Consider the following 21,138-nt stretch of genomic DNA (forward strand, 5'->3'; position numbering starts at 1 on the left):
GAAACGAATTCGAAATTCAAGATTTTTGCTTCCAGGTGCCCATGTTCAGATGAAGGACTATATTATTTAAAATTTGATGGCTCTAGGTATCATTGTTTTTTCACAGTGCGAGAAATATACCATACATGCATGCAGATTCTTCATTATGTAATTGTTTAAAATAACTCACAGGGCTATAATATTTAGTGACAGCTATTTGAAAACTGATTCCTTGCAAAATGCCATTTCGAGACTAATAGCCCTTCTGGGCTAACGCCTCTTTGGGCTAAAAAAGGAAAAGAAAAGAGTGTAAAGAAAAAGAAATAAAAAGAAAAAGAAATGATAAAAGAAAACAAATCTTGAAACTTATTACAGCATAAATAATGATTTTGTTCTATTATTAATATTTAATTATTCCGTCTAAAACTGTATTTGCTATAATTGCCATTTAACTATCTCCTATATTATTTACATTACTATTTATTTCATATAATTCAGTGATTTTTATTTTTCTATGGTGATTTTCAACACTGTGAGCTTCTGAAATAAAGTACTAAGTTTCTAATTCAATTACGCATAAAATGCGTATTTTTTTTTCCTTATGGCAGCTAAATATTAAAACTGGAAGCCAATTACCCCTGTTTTGGTTAATCTAATATAATGGAAACAACACGTTTTGAACCTGCGTTTGAACTTTTACATTCTCTCTTATTTCTGTTTCTCCCATTTTTCGCTTTAAAGCTGTTTATTTTTAATATCACAGATAGATATTAATGAATGTCTGAATGTTTCTGTGTATATTTACTTTTTCAGTATTTTGTTAAATATTTCAGCGCAAACAAATTATAAATTGTACATTAATTTTTTTTATCTTAAGCTCAAGATGACAAATTCTATTAAACTATATTTGCCCTTTATTTATTTCTGTGTAGTTATACTAATGAAACTTTAATATATTATAATATATACTTTAATATATACTTTAATATATTTATTAATATATTAAATAATTAATAAACTGTAATATATTTTTTTTCTGTTTTAGAGACTACACTAGGCGTTACCTTCGGAGCTCAACAAAATAGTGAATCCCAGTATGTGAAGTCCGTCTTAAGGCAAGTTCTGTTCTTTTTATGTGATACTTCGAGAATTTAATATATCTTTATATAGGGAGATACGTTAACCACTGAATCTTTTTCTATTGAAATTTAAAAATTTTTCAAACCTTACTTAAATAATTATTTAGGAAAATGTATTTTTCAGCGATAAAGATATACAGGGTGCTCGAAAAATCTGGCTATGGGATTTATTCCTATTGATTTTAGATACTTATTCACAGTAATAAAGTTTCTTAAAATACGGTTAATATTTTGGTAAAGCAGTTTCAAAATTAGAAACAGAAGAGTTTTGTAAATGCCAAATTTAAATTTTTATATGATCTCCATAAAGCAAAACGCGTCCTGTTAATGAAACGTCCATTACGTTATTCTAAGTATTTGGTTTGGTATTTTTTTTAATATGGAAGAGCACTGGAGGGCTATGCGCCTAAGAAGAAGGATAACTTTTTGGAGGACCTTTCTAAGGCAAACTGGCTGATGCACATGTTACACATTGGAAAAAACCACGAAAATGCCCATGCAGCCAGCCCGCTCACCGGGATTCAAAACTCAGACTGAACTAGCAGTGTTTCGCAGTTTTACCGCTCGGCCGCTGGTGGGCGCTTTTCTAAGTAAATTCAAATACATTTCAAAACACATTGGAAAATGTGTTTTGAAATTTATTTGAATTTTTTTGTATTTGTGAATTTTTGTGTATTTTGTGTATTTGTGTGAATGTATTTGAATTTTTGTGTAAATTGTACTGGAAATTTCACTAAGATATTAATAATTAATAGAATTAAAAGTGAAGAAATTACCTAATGCCATTTTGTCTATTACGGAGCTATTAATAACCAAAATGAGGAAAGTTGTTTCCTTAAAAAATACAAAAAAAAAATTAAATTTTCTCCGTAATATATGCTGAAAAGTAATGTCAGTAAATTGGGTTTGCAATACTTTATTAAATTTTGCCAGTAAAAGTATTAATCTTTTTTATATTATCAAAGAATTATGAAGATTTTATTGACTGGATATTAAGTTATATAGAAACCATATAAAAAGTTAGATTTTTACGTTTTAAGAACACTTTTATTCCCTGTTTAGGAATATTTTCATAAAAATTTCTTACCTTATTATAACATATATTTGGTACTTAACGTATTACTGCAACCACCTTTGTAGAAATCGCCAAATTTTCAGAAGTCTCCAAACTCTGACAACTATGAGCATAACAATTCTTTAGGTAATTGTATTGGGTCAGTCCATAAGCTCGCACGTATTAAGAGTATGCGTGGAATTCACTACTATGGCGCATTTACTAAAACAATACAATTTTGAACCTGTTGAAACTTGTCATCGTTTGACTAACATATTATTCAGTTCATCACCAACTTTCGTAAATATCGAACGCATTTTAGTACCCATAGAAGATAAATATAGATAATCAGTACAAACGTGCTGTGCTACATTTTTTATTTTCGTGTGATGAATCTGCCAGGTTTTCAGCGATAAAAATCAATAGTGTACATGGTGAACACACTATTAGTGTAAGGACTGCCCAGAAATGGTTTAAAAAATTTAAATTTGGAAAAAGCAGCATTGATGATGAACCACGTTCAGGACGTTTTGAACTGTTAGAGCTAAATCAAACGATTAATTCAGAAGTTTATAGTGAACAATATTCACTGTATTTTCATCAACGTTATCTTATTATCTTTAATTTACAAACATAAAGCAAAACGTAGAACCAAAATGAATCAAACATGGAAGTAATCAAAAAATGTTCTTCACTGCTCGACTTATCTAAGTTAATGAACAAGACGCATTCTACGGTCTCCTGAAATTTTTCATAGAAAAGATATTCCGAAAATCCAGTACACTATATTTCAGCATGTTGGAAATAATAGCATTCGATTTGAGTTCAGCTAATATTCAGTTGTTTTCTTATTTATAAAATTATTCCTGTCTTGTAACTATTCTTTTTTGCACGAACGGGTTCTGATTATCATCTAGACCTGCTAGAACTGGAATGATTTAGATCTAAATTTAAGGGTCCTTAAAATAATCACACTTAATTTTTTTATAATCCTGCTCTTTCCAAACAATTGGAATTCTTGTAAAATTGGCGCTGCTGGTCCTTGAAGGAATTCTTTGCCTAGATCTTCAAACAGTCTTAATTGGATCTTGCACACAGAAGCATTAATATAGCTTATATTAAAAAAAAACTTCTCTGCTACGTAAGAATTTTAACCACATGAAGCACGGTTTTTTTTACTGTTTCGATCACATCAAAGCTATTGTCTCGCTCTAGAATTGACTTTAATATAAGCTATATTAATATTTTCCACCATCAGAAGTTGCATTTTTAAAAAAGCTTAATGTATTATTCAAACAATTAAAAATAAGAGATTATTCATTTAGAATGTTTGCACAAAAACCTTGAAGAACGAAGAAACCTGAAGAACGTTTTATTCCTTCCTGACATTGAGTTGGTTAGTAGTTATTACAACATATGAACAAAAAGTAAAAGTTTAATCGAAGGTTTAAGGAAACCTAGGAAAACACTGTTAGCTTGCCTTGATCAATACTTTTCCTAAAAGAATTGATCCGTCTGTTAATTCCAAATGTTTTTTTAAAAATGTCGTTTTGGTGATTAAGAAAACTGGATATTTTTTCAACATCATTTAAACGTAATTATCAGCTAAAATAGCTTTTAAGTAAAACGTATTCAGAAAGCTAACTGCTAAAAGAAATTCCAGAACAAACATGGTAAATTTCTTAAACTGGAGCAAAATGAACTGAATATTTTGGTGAAAATATTTCTTCGAAAGTTTTATTGAAAGTTATATTACAAGTTATCCTCTGAAAATATGACTTTCAGAAGTTAATATTTTAATGTTTTGGAAATATTTTATCGAACTGATTCCTTACATCTCTTATGAAACTCGTTTTAGTGTAGGTTATGGTGACCCAAAAAGAGTTAAATCGTAAACTTTAAAAAATTATAAAAATATTTTTAAGGTCTAAAACATAAATCAGAGGTATTTTCTAGGGATAACCTTATAAAAACATTACTGGTTACCATAAAGATTTTGAATTTAACTATTATGTAGTGCATGTACTTAATACAAGCGTAATCATATCCCTATCGGTGTAATACGAGCATTACATCAAGATATAATTAAATTTTTAGTCCATGAATTCTCCATTGAAAAGTCTTCATAAGTGATACGAAAAACTATTTAACACGCATCGAAATGTGTTTGAAATTTAAAATCGGATTAAAAGGTCCCATCCCTGCCTCATTTCTAAAATGTGCACGTTTCACTAATTCTCAGAATATTTCGAAAGCTGCATACCCCCCTGCGATTTCTAAAATCAATTTTTACTGAAAAACAAGAAAGTCACAAAAAAAATCTAAATTGATTTTCAACGTTTTCTTTTAAGAACCGTTTATGAAACTGAAAATACTTTTATCTTATATGACAAATATGTGGAAGAATTAGCGCTTTAAAATATTATAAATTAATAACCTTACGTTGTTTTAAATTTTTGATGGTTCGTGAGAGTGATACGCAGTAGTATGAAAACGTAGTTCCCTACCAAAGGAGTACACTTGCCGTAAGTTGAAAACATAAGATTTTAACGAGTGCTTTCCTTGAACTTGACAAAAATTGATGAATATATCATGTCAAACTAATGACACGTTAGTAAAACCATGTTATGAATATCAGATGAAATGTATTTGACTGTTACAACATGAGTCTACTTGACAGTTCATTTAGTCAGGTACTTGGCAACTTAGTAAATTACCCGAGATACATTGCTAGATTTCTGTTCCAATCTAATCTTCTACATCAGGTTTCTATGCCTTGAAATCGCCACACCACGGAATGATTCGCGGCTGTTGGCCGCTTCGATAAGGCACATGTCGCGAAGACTCACAGTCTTCACCACCGTCGGAAGAACACACAGTCTTCACTAACACCGGAAGATACTTTAATACTTTTGTAACATACTGGTCCACAGCAGATTTCCTTTCCTTCTCTTACCAGTTCCTTAATGAGTCCCAAACGGGCCTGGCGGAAGTGAAAAACATCAGCGACTCTTTCTCCAGGAGATGCAGATACAGATGGAGCAAAGACTGCGAAGCACCTTCCTTCATTTAGAGAAGATGCCTGACTGTATATGCGTTGAAGTAATGAATGAATTCCTAGAATGAGTAGAAAATGAAATCTACGATTGAGGGAAGTCATTTCGCGAAGTTCCGCTTTCTGATTGGTTAGCCTGGTCACGAAGATCATAATGCAAAACAACCATCGGAAGGTTTCTACTGCGAGATTATATACTTTTTTCCTTCTGCTCAGCGCTGCAAGATTATATACTTCTCCTGCTCAGCGCAGCCGCAAGGAATAAAAATGCAAATTTCCAACAATTTAAAAGCATGCTTTAATCTAAACTACTAAATAAAATAGGATTTATTATAGAATTTCATTAAACTAAATTACCTGTACGTAAAGTGTAGTAAATAAATTGTCTATTTAAATATTTTATTGTACTAATTTTCATGCTTTTAGAGCATCAGAAATCACCATAGAATTAAAATAGGATTTATTATAGAATTTCATTAAACTAATTTAAGATAGTTGTTACCTGTACGTAAAGTGTAGTAAATAAATGTCTATTTAAATATTTTATTGTACTATTTTTCATGTTTTTAGAGCATCAGAAATCACCATGGAAAGGATGGTGAATCCGCATCACTGGGCTGAATGGATGTTTAGATTTACACAAAATGGAAAACAGCTGAAAAGCGATTTAAAGCTCTTACACAGTTTCACAAGAAGAGTGAGATTATTAGTATATCTTCTTAAATATTGTCATTTAAATTTAACCTTTACATAAATTCAGCTTATGAAAATACATCTTTGTGGGATTTAAACGCAATGAAACTTTTCGTAGCGATCGTATCTCAAAGATGACCATTTCTGAAATTAATCAGTATTTCATAAGTACGCAAACAAATATTGGTACTAATAATTTTAATATTTTCCTATAATGGTCAATCAAGTTCAAGACCATCAAATATTGATTAAAGCGGCTTGTCAAATCTTTAATTTCGATATCAAGATAAAATATTGTTGCATGCGTACGGGTTCGTAATAGACTGAATGCACAAGTCCGATAAAAAATTAATAAAATTTACTCTTAACACAAGAAATTTAACAAAACTCTATGCTTTTTCCTCAAAGATATTCGTACAATATCACAAAGTAGTTATATTTTAAGCTACTAAAACGTTAAATAGAACGCAATCCAGAGAAATTAAATAGAAAGCTAATCTGCTATCAAAAATTAGTAACTATTTTGTATATTAGTAACTATTACTATTTTGATAGCAGAGAAAGCTAATCTGCTATCAAAATTACAGTAGCTAAGTACACAACAACAACTGAGTAAACAACTCAACTGAGATGTTTTTCTATATATAGCTTTTTAAATCGTATAAAAGTTTTAATTTTAATTTTTTTTAATTTAATGAAGTTAATAGCTTTTTAAATTGGCCACGAGAGATAGTTCTAGCAATTTCCGTTTTCTCGAGATTTCTGGAAAGCAAAAAAGTAGAATTAGGAGATATCTATTTATTATAAATATTAAATGCACGTGCTCCTGTATTTTTATTTTCCGGAGTAGCTTTCTCTTAAAATAAGTCTCGTGCTGCATTGCACGTGGATATAAAACAATTTAAATTATAATTCTACTAAAAATGTCTAACTAAATACGAAATTCGTAACAATATTTTACGTATGTAGCAAACCAAACGAACTGTGCTGCCATTTCTTACTCACTTTGTCTAAAATATTACTTAATCATTAATCTTATATTTTTAAAACCTGGTGCATTTGTCATATAGACTTTAGTCGGCAATTATGAGAGAGCATAATTCATCAAATTTCTATACTTTCTGATTCGGCGGTTATGAGGGAGTACAATTCATTAAATTCCTATATTGTCTGCACTATTTTTTTCCTCTTTTTCTAGCTGTTTATCTATTAGCATATAATAAATCAATATTCAAGAGGCCCAGTCATTCGCATTTAAGTGTGTGTATGCATTTGATAATACAGGGTGTTTATAAAGTCCCGGACCCATTTTGATGTTTAATAACTCATAAAATAATAAAGATAGATTAAAAGTAATAACATAAATGATTAGATAGACTCAAAAAGTTTCATGACCCTTGTTAATGAACTTTCACGTGTGCTCCCTTCGTCGCACGGAGCAAAACAGTAAATAGATGTAATAAACTTTAAGCGTGTTTAAATGTTACTGAAAGTCGATATTCAAGGTACCGGTAAGCATGTCGGCATCAACAGTGGCTATTGCGGTTGTAATTCTGGCTTTTAGGTCATCAATGTTCGACACTCTCCTCCTGTAAACGTTGTCCTTTACAAATCCCCAAAGGAAAACGTCCAGCGACGTTATATCAGGTGATCTGGGTGGCCAAGGAATTGGACCTTCTCGCCCAATCCATCTTCCTGTAAAATGGTCATTCAAAGAACTACGAACGATGGTACCCCAATGAGGTGGTGCACCATCTTGTTGCAAAAAGACACGTGGCTGAAGCTCTTCTAGTTGTGGAAATACGAAGTTTTCCAACATGTCTAAGTATACGACTGATGAGACAGTCTTTTCTCTAAAAAAGAAAGGCCCAATGACTCGGTCGTGCATTAGTCCACACCACACATTAACCTTTGCGGAATCCCTTTGTACCTCACAGTATTCATGCGGGTTTTCAGATTCCCATATGCGCACATTATGGCGATTAACAATGCCAGAAAAGAAAAGAGAGAAAAATGCAATTAATAAGAAGACGATATTTAGAAAAGTACAGATATTTAGACTGGAAAATGAAATTATCTGGAATTAACCACACGTGCAGACAATATTTACAAAAGTAAAAACCCTGTATTTTAAATTCAACCTTATAATAAAATGTTTGTTTGATCTCTGATTAAGACGAAAGCAAAACAGTAAATAGATGTAATAAACTTTAAGCGTGTTTAAATGTTACTGAAAGTGCTAATGATGATCTGACGCAGAAAAATCGGAGGAAAACCACAAGTGTATAAACCCGCAGACTGAAATATAACTTTAAAAAAAAAGCAGTGAAAAAAAGAAAAAAAGAAAATCTGAAAGGTTTCAGATTTTAAATTACGTCCAAATGGGCGTTTTTTTTTTTTTTTTTTTTTTTTTTTTTTTTAATATTCTGTGTGTTACCTTTATTTAATAAATATCATGTTCTTCGCACTTAAACCAAAAAATTCAGTTCAACAGTAATATCGCAAAATAATTTTAAATGAACATATCTTTAGAATTTCTGATACACAGTCTCGCGCGCTAGAGATATCCCCCCTCCCTCCAGTACAGTGTTGCCATTGATCGTTTTGAAATCGTTTAATTTGTTAATCAAAAATTTGTTAAGTGTTACAATATATGAAATCGATAATAAAAAAAATTTCAAATTCAAATTAAGGCTTCCACATGCCCATATTCTATGGAAGATTACGTTATTCAAATTGTGATGGCTATAGGTAGCTTTGTTTTATCGCAATGCGAGAAACATACATGCATTCACGTTTATCGAATTGCGATAAACATGCAGATTCTTCATTATTTAATCTCTTTAAATATAACACAGGGCTCTAATATTTGGTGGCAACAATTTGAAAAGAGAAACAACGCTTATCGTGAATCCACGCAAAATGCCAAAACGAAATTAATAGTCATTCTTGGCAAATTTCCCCTCTGGACTAAAAATTATTAACCCTAATTTAGGAAAAGAACTTTTCAGTAGTATGAAAGAAATAGGGGATTAAGCTTACGTTTGGTTTGAAGTTCCTCGTACTTGAACATTTCTAATAAAAAATAAAATTCTTCAAGAAAAGCTATAAAAGTCACTCAAACTTTACGCTGAGAAATTCCATACAAACAACAGCTGTTTCAGTAATGCGGTTTTAAAAATTTTTTATAGTAAAAGATTATTCGAAAATGAGAATGTAACGTCATATTGATTGAAAGAAATGTCTTTAACAACAAAAGATTATTATTTTCAAAATATTTATAAGTTGATCAGATGGGTCTTAGTTATTACCTGAAAAATCGTTTAATTTTAGAAATTCTAACGCATATGGCAGTAAAAAAAAAAAAAAAAAGGAATAATGATGATGCTGTATATAACCCTTTTATTTTCTTCTTTTTATTGTCATGCTTTAGGGTAAATAAAATGCCCATCAAAAAGAAAACTGAAACCTCCTCCTTAAGTTGAGATGGTTATAAGCTATTAACGTAATCGAGCTATAATCTGAATGCTTACCAAATAAGAATATCTGACTAAAGGGCATTATTTACTGCTTTTTTCCGTTAGTAAATTTATTTAAAAAGTCAAATAAAGAAAATCTTGAGGAAAATGTTAATTCTGCTCAGTATTCCATATCACCAAAGATATCATCTGATAATTCTTAGTTATCCTTTTAACCTGCTGATAAGATTAGAAAATGACACCTTTGGATCTTGCAATCATCAATTTACACACCATTATCTGCATTTTATAATGACTACGATAACTGCGCTTATCGATTTAGTATCATTATGTAAACGAACTGATAAAGAAAATTTCTTTATTTAGTATAATTGAATAAATAAAGAAACATAAAATTTTATGAATGAATGAGATTATGGTAAAGAACAGTACGAATGTGATTATTAAAACAGTATGAATATGAGAGATTATGGTAAAGAAGCGTTTCAGCGCTATTGATTGAAGACTGCCTTAAATGAAAGCACGAATAAAAATTACTTTTATTGCAAACAAAAGAATTAATTTGTACATCAATGTCAGTAACATTGATTCTGAAAGGAGATTCAAAGAAGAAACAAAAAAGATAATTTTCAAATACATGACACTGCTTCTAAAACAGTATATGAATTCTTAAAAATTCATAGAAAAAAGCTGGAGGAAGAAGGTTAAGGACTTCCTGATTTTCTTAAATGAATAAAGTTAAAATAATTAAATAAAAAAAAAAATGCAAATCTGAAAGCTTTCAGATTTTACATTACGCCCAAAAGGGCGTTTTATTAAAGTTGTGTGTGTTACCTTTATTTATTAAATATCATGTTCTTCGCACTTAAACCACACAAAATTCAATTCAATAACAATATCACAAAATATTTAGAAACAGCATATCTTTAGAATTCCCGATAGACAGTCTTGCGGGTTGGAGATAAATTTTCTTTACGTACAGTGATGCCATTGCTGACTTTGAAATCGTTGAGTCTTTTAATCAAAAATTTAGTTAAGTTTTACAAAATTTGAAATAGATAATAAAACAAATTTGAAATTCAAAATTTGGACTTCCAAATGCCCATCTTCAGTAGGAGGACTACGTTATTCAAAATTTGATGGCTCTAGGTTCCGTTGTTTTTCACAATGCTAGAAACATTCGTGCAGATTCTTCATAATTTAGTTTTTTTAAATATAATACATGGCGATAATATTTAGTGGCAACAGTTTGAAAAGTGAACCGAAGCAGAAAATGAAACGACCCAAAATGCCGTTTTGAAACTAATAGCTCTTTGTCTCTAACACCCCTTTGGGTTAATAACCTAGGAAATGATAAGATAATTAATGTATCTAATGTAGTCTACGCTTTTTTCAGAAAATGAAGTAAAAAACAAAACAGACAGATTTCATTATTTAAACATTATAATAAGCAATATATCCTATCGGAGCTAATAATTAAAATTATTACGACACTTTTAATACTTTTTGCTTTTGGTATAAATTCTATTTTCCGTGTATTAAAATATTATTGCGCGCGTACAAGTCCGTAATAGATTGAATGCATATAGAACCGATGACAGCTTGACAAAATTTCAAAAGAAAAACTTTACAGTTCAGGAACTTAAATACACGTACAGCTCTTCTTAGTATTACAGAGTATAATAAGTAGCTACATTTTAAACTACTAAGAACGTTAAACACATCGCAATGCAAAGCGCAACTAAAAAGCCTAAGTTCCTACGGAGATCTCTCAGTACTCCAAAATCACGCAAAACTAAGCGACTGAGAGCAAGTGCTCTCTCCGGCCTTATTTAGTTTTTCACTCGGCCGCAGAGAAATCTCTTCCTTTTCTCGAAATTAGTGGAAGACATATATATGTTTAAACTTGCATATCAGGGCTGGATACGGTTACAATTACATATAGGGATCAATTATAGTTACTAAATTATGTAATACTAATCACACTTACACAAGGACTGGGCCAAAATCTCACCCAATGATGACCAATTTTGGCGACTTTTAGCGATTTCTTGTTAGAATTGGCAACAACTATTAGTCGTCAAAACCATCGGCAGCTTGGCGATATCTCACCAATTTAACGAGATAACCATTTACTAAGTGTTAAATCGACTTGCCCCTGTAATCTTATTTTTTCCGGCAGAGCTTCATGTCTTTCAAGAGTTTCATTTTACATTATACAAAAACCTGTATGACTTCCTTGAACGAAATATTAAGTTAGACGCATTTTTCCCTGCATTTCTTTAAACTTATTGAATTAAATCTACTTTCGTCAGTAGCGCATAAACCACAACAGCATAAATGCGCTTTTTAAAATTCACTATATTTATTCACCATAGCAACACTCTGACGCTTGGTTTCCTCAACAGCGTTACATCTCATTCAATTTGTGACTCAGAATACAAATATATATATATATATATCATCTGAAGAATTATCTAATCGTTGTCAAATGTTCTATTCAAATACTATAATAAATCTAAAACGATGTATAAAAGAAATTAAACAAATAAAATATAAATAGCTTTTTACAGACGATACAGCGCTGCTTACCTTATCAGGTTCAATGTTCCGTCTTACTTTCTTTGGGAACATGCACAGACCCGACTCGGAACAGGGAGCTTACTAAAGCTATGTTCAATAACTGTGGGAAGTAGACAAGATACACAGGAAGGGTATACAAAACCCTTTATTTTTCACTCTTTACAATAATTTCCGTACTTCGGAATACAGAGACCAACTACTTGTGGTCTGAACGTAAGAATATAAAAATATAACTAAACTCTTAAATTTGGAATAATCAACAAGGGCCTACGTGTAAGATTGGCCGGATATTAACAGGAAGCCGTATGTAGTACAGAGAACTGTTAACACTACAATACGTTTAAAATTATCACGAGGATTAAACCTCTGGCCTGGAAGGCAACTAGCAACTGAGTAAAACTTCTAAGGTAAGCGGCCTGCTTCGACTAACTCCTTCCTCTCTCTCGCTTGGCAAAAAGCCACAACTTAAGTACTTGGCGTTCGCCAGACAAATTTTGCATAAATAAGTTAACGCTTTTAATTCTGGCCGGAAGTAGAAAATAAGAAGTGATAGTAAAGATTTAAAATAAAATAAACGTTAGTAAAACTTAAGATCCTTACATACTTCCCGCCAGAGTTAATTAGTTTGAAACTGAGGTCTAAAACGACCTTGCTGAAAACTTTTAGCTCTAGAATCTAACGCGAGGCCAATCTTTTACAAACATTTCTCACTAGAAACTAGAAATTTAAAAAAAAAAAAAAAAAACTTTGTTTTTACAATAGCAGTTCCATGGACACCCAATGTTTCATCTGTACTGCATCTAAACAGGAGCTTTTATTCAAATCTGGTTCCTTCCAGAGATCTGGAAGGAAAACTAGTTTAATGAAATGTTACACAATGAAATGGCAAGTAACATGCATATTTATATTTCTCTTAACATTCTTATTTCATTCATGACTATTTTAATTATCTCTCCCCGTGCTCTCTGACATGTGTTGTAAAAGAACACCAAACACGAATGTGTTTATGTATACGTGTTCAACACTGCCTCCTACAATCAAAACACTAATGTGTTAAAATTCACTATTCTGAAAGTGGCTAACTCTGAAGTGTAGCGTCAGAGAGCCTAACTACATTCATTCAACCTTTAACACGTATTCACCATAATTTGGTCTTTTTTCAGTCACACGAATAAGTTTTAAAATTTTTGGCATTACTTTCACTTTTACCATATCACAGTATTTCTTAACATTTAAAATAACAGTTCACATTGTATATAAGAACATATTAACATGCCGTTAATTTTACGCATTTTAAAACATACATTAGTAGTACATTGTTAACTTCTATTCTTTTCAAAGCAAGTGCCAATTTTTCTACATTGAAATACTACATTTCAAAAAGTCTTTCAGACTAAAACTTCTTTCTTGCCAGAATGTTTTAAATAAAATTTATACAATAACTTTTACAATATTTAAGTATTTACATATTATACATCAACTTTAGTTTTACGCGCGAGTAATTGAAAAACATAATACCAAAATCGGTAACAACTCATTTCTCGCCTTTTTGGCGATAAAGGTAGACCTCACATGAGGTAAAACTTCTTGAAATCTGCCACTTGCAGTAAGAATGAAAGATTAACTTAAGTTTGTAAAGTAACATAAAATTTTACTTATCTTTGTGATATTCGGACAATCTTTTCAGAGCCCAGTCCTGGAAGGTAGCGCAGATTCTGGTTTGATTTATCCTCCTTCTTGTGCGGGCTCGCCCTTCAGTACCTTCCTCTATGAGCTTTCTTTTTCCTCCAGTTCGGTCACCCTTGAATACCTTCTTTTTCGCCTCTGGCTGTGGTCTTGGCCGTTTGATGGCAGCTGGTCTTGGCGGAACCGGGACACTTCTTTCGCGTTCCTGCTTGGACCTCGTTGCTGGCCGCTCAAATTTTCCTTGTAACTTTTCCTCCGCCGCTGGTGTTATATAGAACTTCACGTGAGAGGATCGAATAAACACAAAAAAAATAACTTATCTGTTAAAGACATCTTGACGTGGAGGACTCGTATCTTATCAAGCGTTGATGTCGGCTGGGCTCATCTTGACACTGGTTCTAAAAATGTAGGCGCAAATTCCCACTGTAGAACAGAAACAGGAGCACTGCTGCCCAGGACGGCTATCCGCTTGGTCCTGAAAGTCCTATGTCAACACGCAGGTAACTCGTTCAAATTTCGCCTCTTTACCAGCACGCCGCACGGAAGAGTGTTTTCAGCTTCAGGCCAGAAACGTTTTTCCTAGGCAATTACGGCTCGCCTGTTCTTACTCATCCCAAGAGCAAGCTTCACGAGTAACGTCCCAAGTAAGTTCCAACCGCCAGTCAGTAAGAGAGAGAATCCAACTCGAATTTCCTTCAAACCAGTTTTCAAGAGCAACGTCCACAAGTCCAGCAAGCCCGAAAGTCAGCGAGTCCAAGAGTGAGTGCTTCTCGCCTCTTAACCAAACGCGGCCGGGGAGCATATTTGCCGCTCCCCGCCGGAAAACATCTCTCTTCGTAATTACATTTTGTCCAGCAAGCCCGTAAGTCCAGCAAGCCCGAAAATCAGCGAGTCAGTCAGAGAGTGAGCCAAAAAGTGAATCCAACTCGAATTTTCCTTCGACTCCTTCACAAAACCGGGCTCCCACTATGGCTTCACTTATCGCCCCCTTAATTATGGCAAAATCTTCGTTTTCAACTCCAGAATGCGGAAAGAAGGGTGATCGCGCATGCGCGCCCTTCTTCACTTAGCCAACAACCGGACCCTCAATCGCCAAAAACCTGAATGACTTACATTGAAAGACAAGTAGCAACCTTTGACCTTTCTGTCACGTACTTTCCTCCCTTAAGGTCAACTAACAATGAAAATTCTTTCTCGAACATTCTAAAGGACAAAGCGCGCGAAATCATGACTTGGCAAAAATTGCCTCCCTTTCCCTGCTTCTTTCACAATGAATAAAAGTTTGTACAAGATTTGCAAATAAAAGAAAATAAATAATATTCATTTAAACTAAATAATATTTCCAGAAGCATCCGTTTTTCCCCAAAATTAAAGCCTTAAAATAAATAATTCATAATCAAATAAAAATTAAGATTTCCATAAATTATAAAATCATTCACATAGTTTTTATAACGCTATCAGATAATTTCTCTACATAACACTGGTGGCCCTTCCGCAGTTCGGCGACATTTGCTGCGGAGAGTCCTGTCCGATGAGTTGATCTTCCGTTTGAGAGCCGGGTTATAGTTGCCGTTATTTCTCCTGGCCTTCTTTGCATTCGTCGTACTTCTCCCTTCTTCATTCTGGGGGTGTTCGTGAGCTCTCTTTTCTGGACGGTAGAACGGCTTCTTTTTCTTGTTACCTTCAATTTTCCAACGGGGAAACTTTCTTTTCAATTGCTCCTGCCTCCTAATGGCTTGTCCTTGTGCTTGACGTTGTTCCACCTCTGGAGCTTGTGCCTGCCGTGTCTGCCGTGCCGGATCCTGCAAAAGATCTTTGAAAATTTGCATTTTATTACGATCATAGTAGGGTATTATTTGATCAATGTTTGCGGAGCAGGTTTCACCTATTTGACTTTTAACACCACTACAGCGTGAGTTATTTTTATGACATATGGTCCTTCAAATCGTGGAAAAAATTTGGCAGTTTTATCTTCTGGTGCTGAAGAAAGTGAATGCTTAATTTTTAACACTTCATCCCCTACTTTATAAGTTACTCCCCGTCGTTTCAAATCATAATAAAGCTTCTGTTTTCTCTGTGCTACTTCAGTATTCTTTTTTGCTTCTTTAATTAATTTTTCTATATCGTCCATTTTAAATTCTCGGGCTCTTTGTTGCACATAAAATAATTTATCTAACGGCGTTATAATCTTTCTGCCTAAAAATAACTCAGCAGGAGTTTTGCCCGTTGTATCATGTTTTGCGGTCCTAAGAGCGAAAGCAAATTCATTGACATAGTTATCCCAGCTTTTATGAAAATTTTTAACATAACTACGGATAATTTTCACTATATTTCTATTGACCCGTTCCGCTATATTTGATTGCGGCCGATACGGGACCATTTTTAAATGACGTATGCCCAGTTTTTGGCACATGTCTTCAAATACATTACTTACAAATTGAGGACCATTATCCGATATAACTTTTAGGGGCGCCCCGTATTTTAAAATATATTTATTTAAAATAGAATCAGTAACTAATTTCGCGGAGGCTCGTTTTAAGGGAACAATTTCGGTCCACTTACTAAAATGATCAACCATAACAAGGAGACAGCGACATTTATTTAACTGACTTTTTGGGAAATGGCCCAATAAATCGATGCCAATTATTTCATTTGGAAATTCGGATTTAATACTATTTAGAAACCCGGCCGGGCGGAAATTAATATAATTAACTGCTTGACATGTTGGGCAGGACTGGACATACGCCCTTGTTAACTTTTGCAGTTCACGAAAATAGACTGCCTCGCGTACGCGTTGTATAGTTTTTCGAATACCAGCATGAGAAGCTAAAGGGCTGTCATGCAACTCCTGCAGGATATTTAATCTAAGACTAGCTGGGATAACAGGTCGAAATTCGTTGTTGGAATTCGTAGTTTTTGTATAAAATAATAGACCATCTATTAGTTCGTAATGGGCCGCCCTATTTCTTATCGCCACAATATCTTGGTGGCTAAAATTTTCAGGATCCTTTAAATACTGATAAATGCTTCCAAACTCAGGATCCTTACCCAGTTCGGTTATTACAGTTTCTCGGGAATTTATTGTACATGCTGTGAGCATTGCCACCTTTACAGTATTACCTTCTTCATCTATTTTAATTCTGGATAGGGCATCTGCTACGATATTTTCCTTTCCGGGGGTATGCTTGATTACCAGATTATATTCTTGTAGCTTGAGTGCCCATCTTATTAACCTTGGGGATAAGTTTTTCCCTGAGTACAATCTAGTTACCGCCGCATGATCAGAGTACACTGTTATTGGCGCCTTTCCAAAATAGACTCGGAACTTTTGCACTGCTAACAGAACTGCAAGTGCCTCTCTCTCGGTCGCGGAATAGTTTCTTTGTGTTTGATTTAAAGTTCGGCTAAAAAATGCCACGGGCTGCTGATTTTGTGAAAGTACCGCTCCTACCGCATAATCCGAAGCATCCGCTGAAATTTCTAAATTCTCATCCTTTTCAGGAAATTTCAACACAGGGGTTGCGTTAATGCTTGCTTTAATTTTTCGAACGCACTATTGGCTTCGGCCGTCCACGAGAATCTTGCCTTTTTCCTTTTTAATTTTAACAATGGTTCAGCAATCGCTGCAAATTCTTTTATAAAGGACCTATAATATGAACAAAGTCCTAGAAAAGAAGAGAGCTTCTTCGCCGTGTTTGGAGTCGGATACTTTTGTACAGCAATTATTTTTTATTCGTCTGTCTCGATTCCTTTCTGCGATATTTTGTAACCTAAATATTTTAATTCAGGGGCTGCAAATTTGCACTTTTCGACATTAACTTTTAGACCGGCCTCATTTAATAAAGAAAACACCTGTCTTAAATCCTGTACATGTTGGTCGAGATTATCACTAGTAATAATGATATCGTCTAAATAGATAAATGTGGACTTTCCAAGAACAGGCCTTAACACAATGTCCATACATCGCTGAAATGTTGCCGGTGCCCCTGAAAGGCCAGACGGCATACGCAGAAATGCATAAGTGCCAGACTTGGTTATAAAAGCAGTCTTAGGCACGTCCTCAGGCCTAACCCCTATTTGAAAATAACCAGTCGTTAAGTCTAAAGTCGTCATATATTTGGTCGATGTTATGTTCCTTAGAATTTCTTCAATAATAGGTAACGGATATACCGGATATTTAGTTATGGAGTTTAATTTACGGTAGTCAATCGCGAATCTCCACCTTTTTGGATGTGTCAATGGATAGTCATTATTTTTCTTACATAAAACCACCGGGCTAGCATAACTACTTGAGATGGGCGTTATGATCTTTTTACGTAGCATATCGGTGATATGCCATTCTATAATTTTTTCCTTATTCTTATCATACCGGTATGCTTTGTGGCGAACTGGCATTGAATCTCCGGTGTCAATACTATGGTTAGTAACCTGAGTAAATCCTGGAATATCACTAAATAACGAAGCAAATTCACTTACCACTTGTCGGATTCTTCGTTGCTCTTCATTAGGCAGGTGGTTAAGGTTTAACATCGGCGGTTCGGCCTTTTCTTCTTGAACTGGTTTCATCGTCAGCTTAAGGGACGCTTCATTAAAATCCAGCGTTGCTTGTGCCTCTGAAAGAAAATCTATTCCTAAGATAATATGTGCTTGCAGATTCTTTACTATAAAAAACATAACCTTTACTTGTTCGTCCTTGATACGGATGTATAGTGGTAATTTACCTATGCACTTACATCTTTCTCCTTGCGCCGCTAACACTGTCGTATTATCCGAATTATATATGCGGTATTTCCGAAAATACTTCCTAAAAAATCTTCTGCCACACAGGAACACTGCGCGCCTGTATCCAGGAGTACGGTGGCTGGGATATTATTCACCAACACGTCAATCTTCGGAAGAGTCAAATTTTTCACCATTACTGTATTTAACTTGAAGGAAGAGGGGTTTTCTTGGCCTTCGGATTTCTGCACCCTCCCGTCAGCAGAAATCCGTTTTAGTTTAAATCATTTTTCATTTCCATGCTTTCCTTCTTTTTCCACTGGCCTTGAGACTTTTTTCCTGGATTGCTATTGAACTGTCGACGTTCGCCGGCTGTTTTTGAATGCTCGGGTTTCCTTGCTCACTGATTCGCTTTGCTTCCGTAGCCGTGTGCTTGACCTTGCTGTGGTCTCGGCGCGCCAAATTGGTTTCGTTGTTGATATTGGCGTCTTCTTTCAATATCCGCCGTTCTTCTACTTTCAAACTGGATTGCTAGCTCAAATAATTTTTCCAGTGTAGTCGGATTCCTTAATTCAGTAAAGTCTTGCACTTGGGGAAGTAACCTCGCCAAAATCACTTGAATTATCTCAGGATCCGGACGGTTTCCATACAAAAGTTTGAAGACGTGAATTTTTCTTAAAATAAAGCTTGAGAAATTTTCGATTCTTTGCTGATATATGCTGAAAAGTTCCGTTTCTAATTTCGCACGATCCCTTACGACAGGGAAGGCTTTTACTAGGGCAGTCTTGAAATTCTCGTAAGTATAGTTGGGACTTCCTGCTTGACCCAAGAGACTTCTGCCTATACATTTGAACCAGTTAAGCGCTTGGCCCCTCAAAGCGCTGGTAGCTAAGGTAACTTTTTGAAACTCGTGCACGGGGTAGAGCATGAAGTGGTCATCCAAATTTTCCAAAAAACTGGTTACCGGTGAGTTTCCATTAAATGTTGCTTCTGGTTTCATCGAAGCGCGCATGGTCTGGACGATGTAACCAAATCCTTCCAGGGCGGCAGCTGGCATTTCTGGATTCTGAGCCGCTTCTGCAGGCAGCACAGGTTCTTCTTGAAACTCGGCCATGGTTATTCTTCTTCGTTGGGTGCCACTATCAGGTTCAATGTTCCGTCTTACTTTCTTTGGGAACATGCACAGACCTGACTCGGAACAGGGAGCTTACTAAAGCTATGTTCAATAACTGTGGGAAGTAGACAAGATACACAGGAAGGGTATGCAAAACCCTTTATTTTTCACTCTTTACAATAATTTCCGTACTTCGGAATACAGAGACCAACTACTTGTGGTCTGAACGTAAGAATATAAAAATTTAACTAAACTCTAACTTAAATTTGGAATAATCAACAAGGGCCTACGTGTAAGATTGGCCGGATATTAACAGGAAGCCGTATGTAGTACAGAGAACTGTTAACACTACAATACGTTTAAAATTATCACGATGATTAAACCTCTGGCCTGGAAGGCAACTAGCAACTGAGTAAAACTTCTAAGGTAAGCGGCCTGCTTCGACTAACTCCTTCCTCTCTCTCGCTTGGCAAAAAGCCACAACTTAAGTACTTGGCGTTCGCCAGACAAATTTTGCATAAATAAGTTAACGCTTTTAATTCTGGCCGGAAGTAGAAAATAAGAAGTGATAGTAAAGATTTAAAATAAAATAAACGTTAGTAAAACTTAAGATCCTTACAACCTAATGCGCATGCGCTACTCGTAAACATTCTGCTCTGTCCGAAACAGACTGGCGACAGTATTTTCTGCTAATATGAAACACTTTTTTCTCGAATTCCATTAGAGATGTATGTCATTTCGCGAGAAGGCAAAAATAATAAAAACACAAAATATCTTCATTAAAAATTGAAAGAGATAGAAAAACATAAAACACCAAATACAGTTTAAAAAATTAAAAAAAAAGACAATTTTTACAATTAAAATGAGAGTTTCTACGCAAAAACAAGCAATTCGGCCAGCGTTGAAGAAGACAGATTTTTCGAACAAAAGTAAAAGTTAACTTTTGGTCTCACTCGACAAAAAGACACTGAAGGCGTAGAAACTGATTTAATTTGTTTTGGACGCTATGCTGAGTCAATATATAAGATAATTTAATAACTTAAGTGATAATTCCAGAATGATTAAACATAATTTAATTCGTAATAATAAAAGAAGACGTTACTTTGTTGTTGTGAAGCTTAGTTTCTCTAGATTGGCAACAAATCCACTATTCTTCTGAGTTTCAAATGTAAACCATATGGCTGCATGGTAAAAAAATTAGGCTTAGCCGCATTTAAACAACTTTTAAATTGGTGATAATTGTGCAAATATAACATTCAAGTTAACTAAAGAACAAAAACCTTAACTGGAAGATAAGAACAACATAATTCTATCATTTTTAAAGCAAAAGCTGCACAATTTACAGGACAGGACAGGAACAAGTACAGGGGGCACCACGCCATCGCCATTGACAAAAATGGTGTAGCCCCCATGCACTACCTCTCTAGCGTACCGCTCCTTCGACAGGGGACCTGATTACGATATACATAGGACATAGTACTAACAACAAATAAGACATAGCACATCATACTGTTACAACATACTTCGCCACATAGGACATAGCATTAACATATTGTTACAGATTATTTACAATGCAAGAAGTTATATTCATTATAGAGCTTGTTGGGTTTGGCACCGCCCCTTCCACAAGGGACCTG

The 21,138-nt window shown here is 34.3% G+C and overlaps 1 protein-coding gene across 1 annotated transcript in view; it reads left to right on the forward strand.

The window, feature by feature from the left end:
* LOC118196120 (cytochrome P450 4V2-like) overlaps positions 1 to 21,138 on the forward strand; it is a 59,571-nt gene that overhangs the window by 25,309 nt on the left and 13,124 nt on the right. Inside the window, exon 4 of the mRNA XM_085810242.1 lies at positions 5,798 to 5,924. Within this exon, the coding sequence (XP_085666368.1) occupies positions 5,798 to 5,924 (127 nt within the window). The remainder of the gene's footprint in view (positions 1 to 5,797; positions 5,925 to 21,138) is intronic.

The sequence above is a fragment of the Stegodyphus dumicola genome, chromosome 1, assembly GCF_044657685.1.
Source record: "Stegodyphus dumicola isolate Sdum_Otavi_A_Nest chromosome 1, ASM4465768v1".
NCBI classification, from domain to species: domain Eukaryota; kingdom Metazoa; phylum Arthropoda; class Arachnida; order Araneae; family Eresidae; genus Stegodyphus; species Stegodyphus dumicola.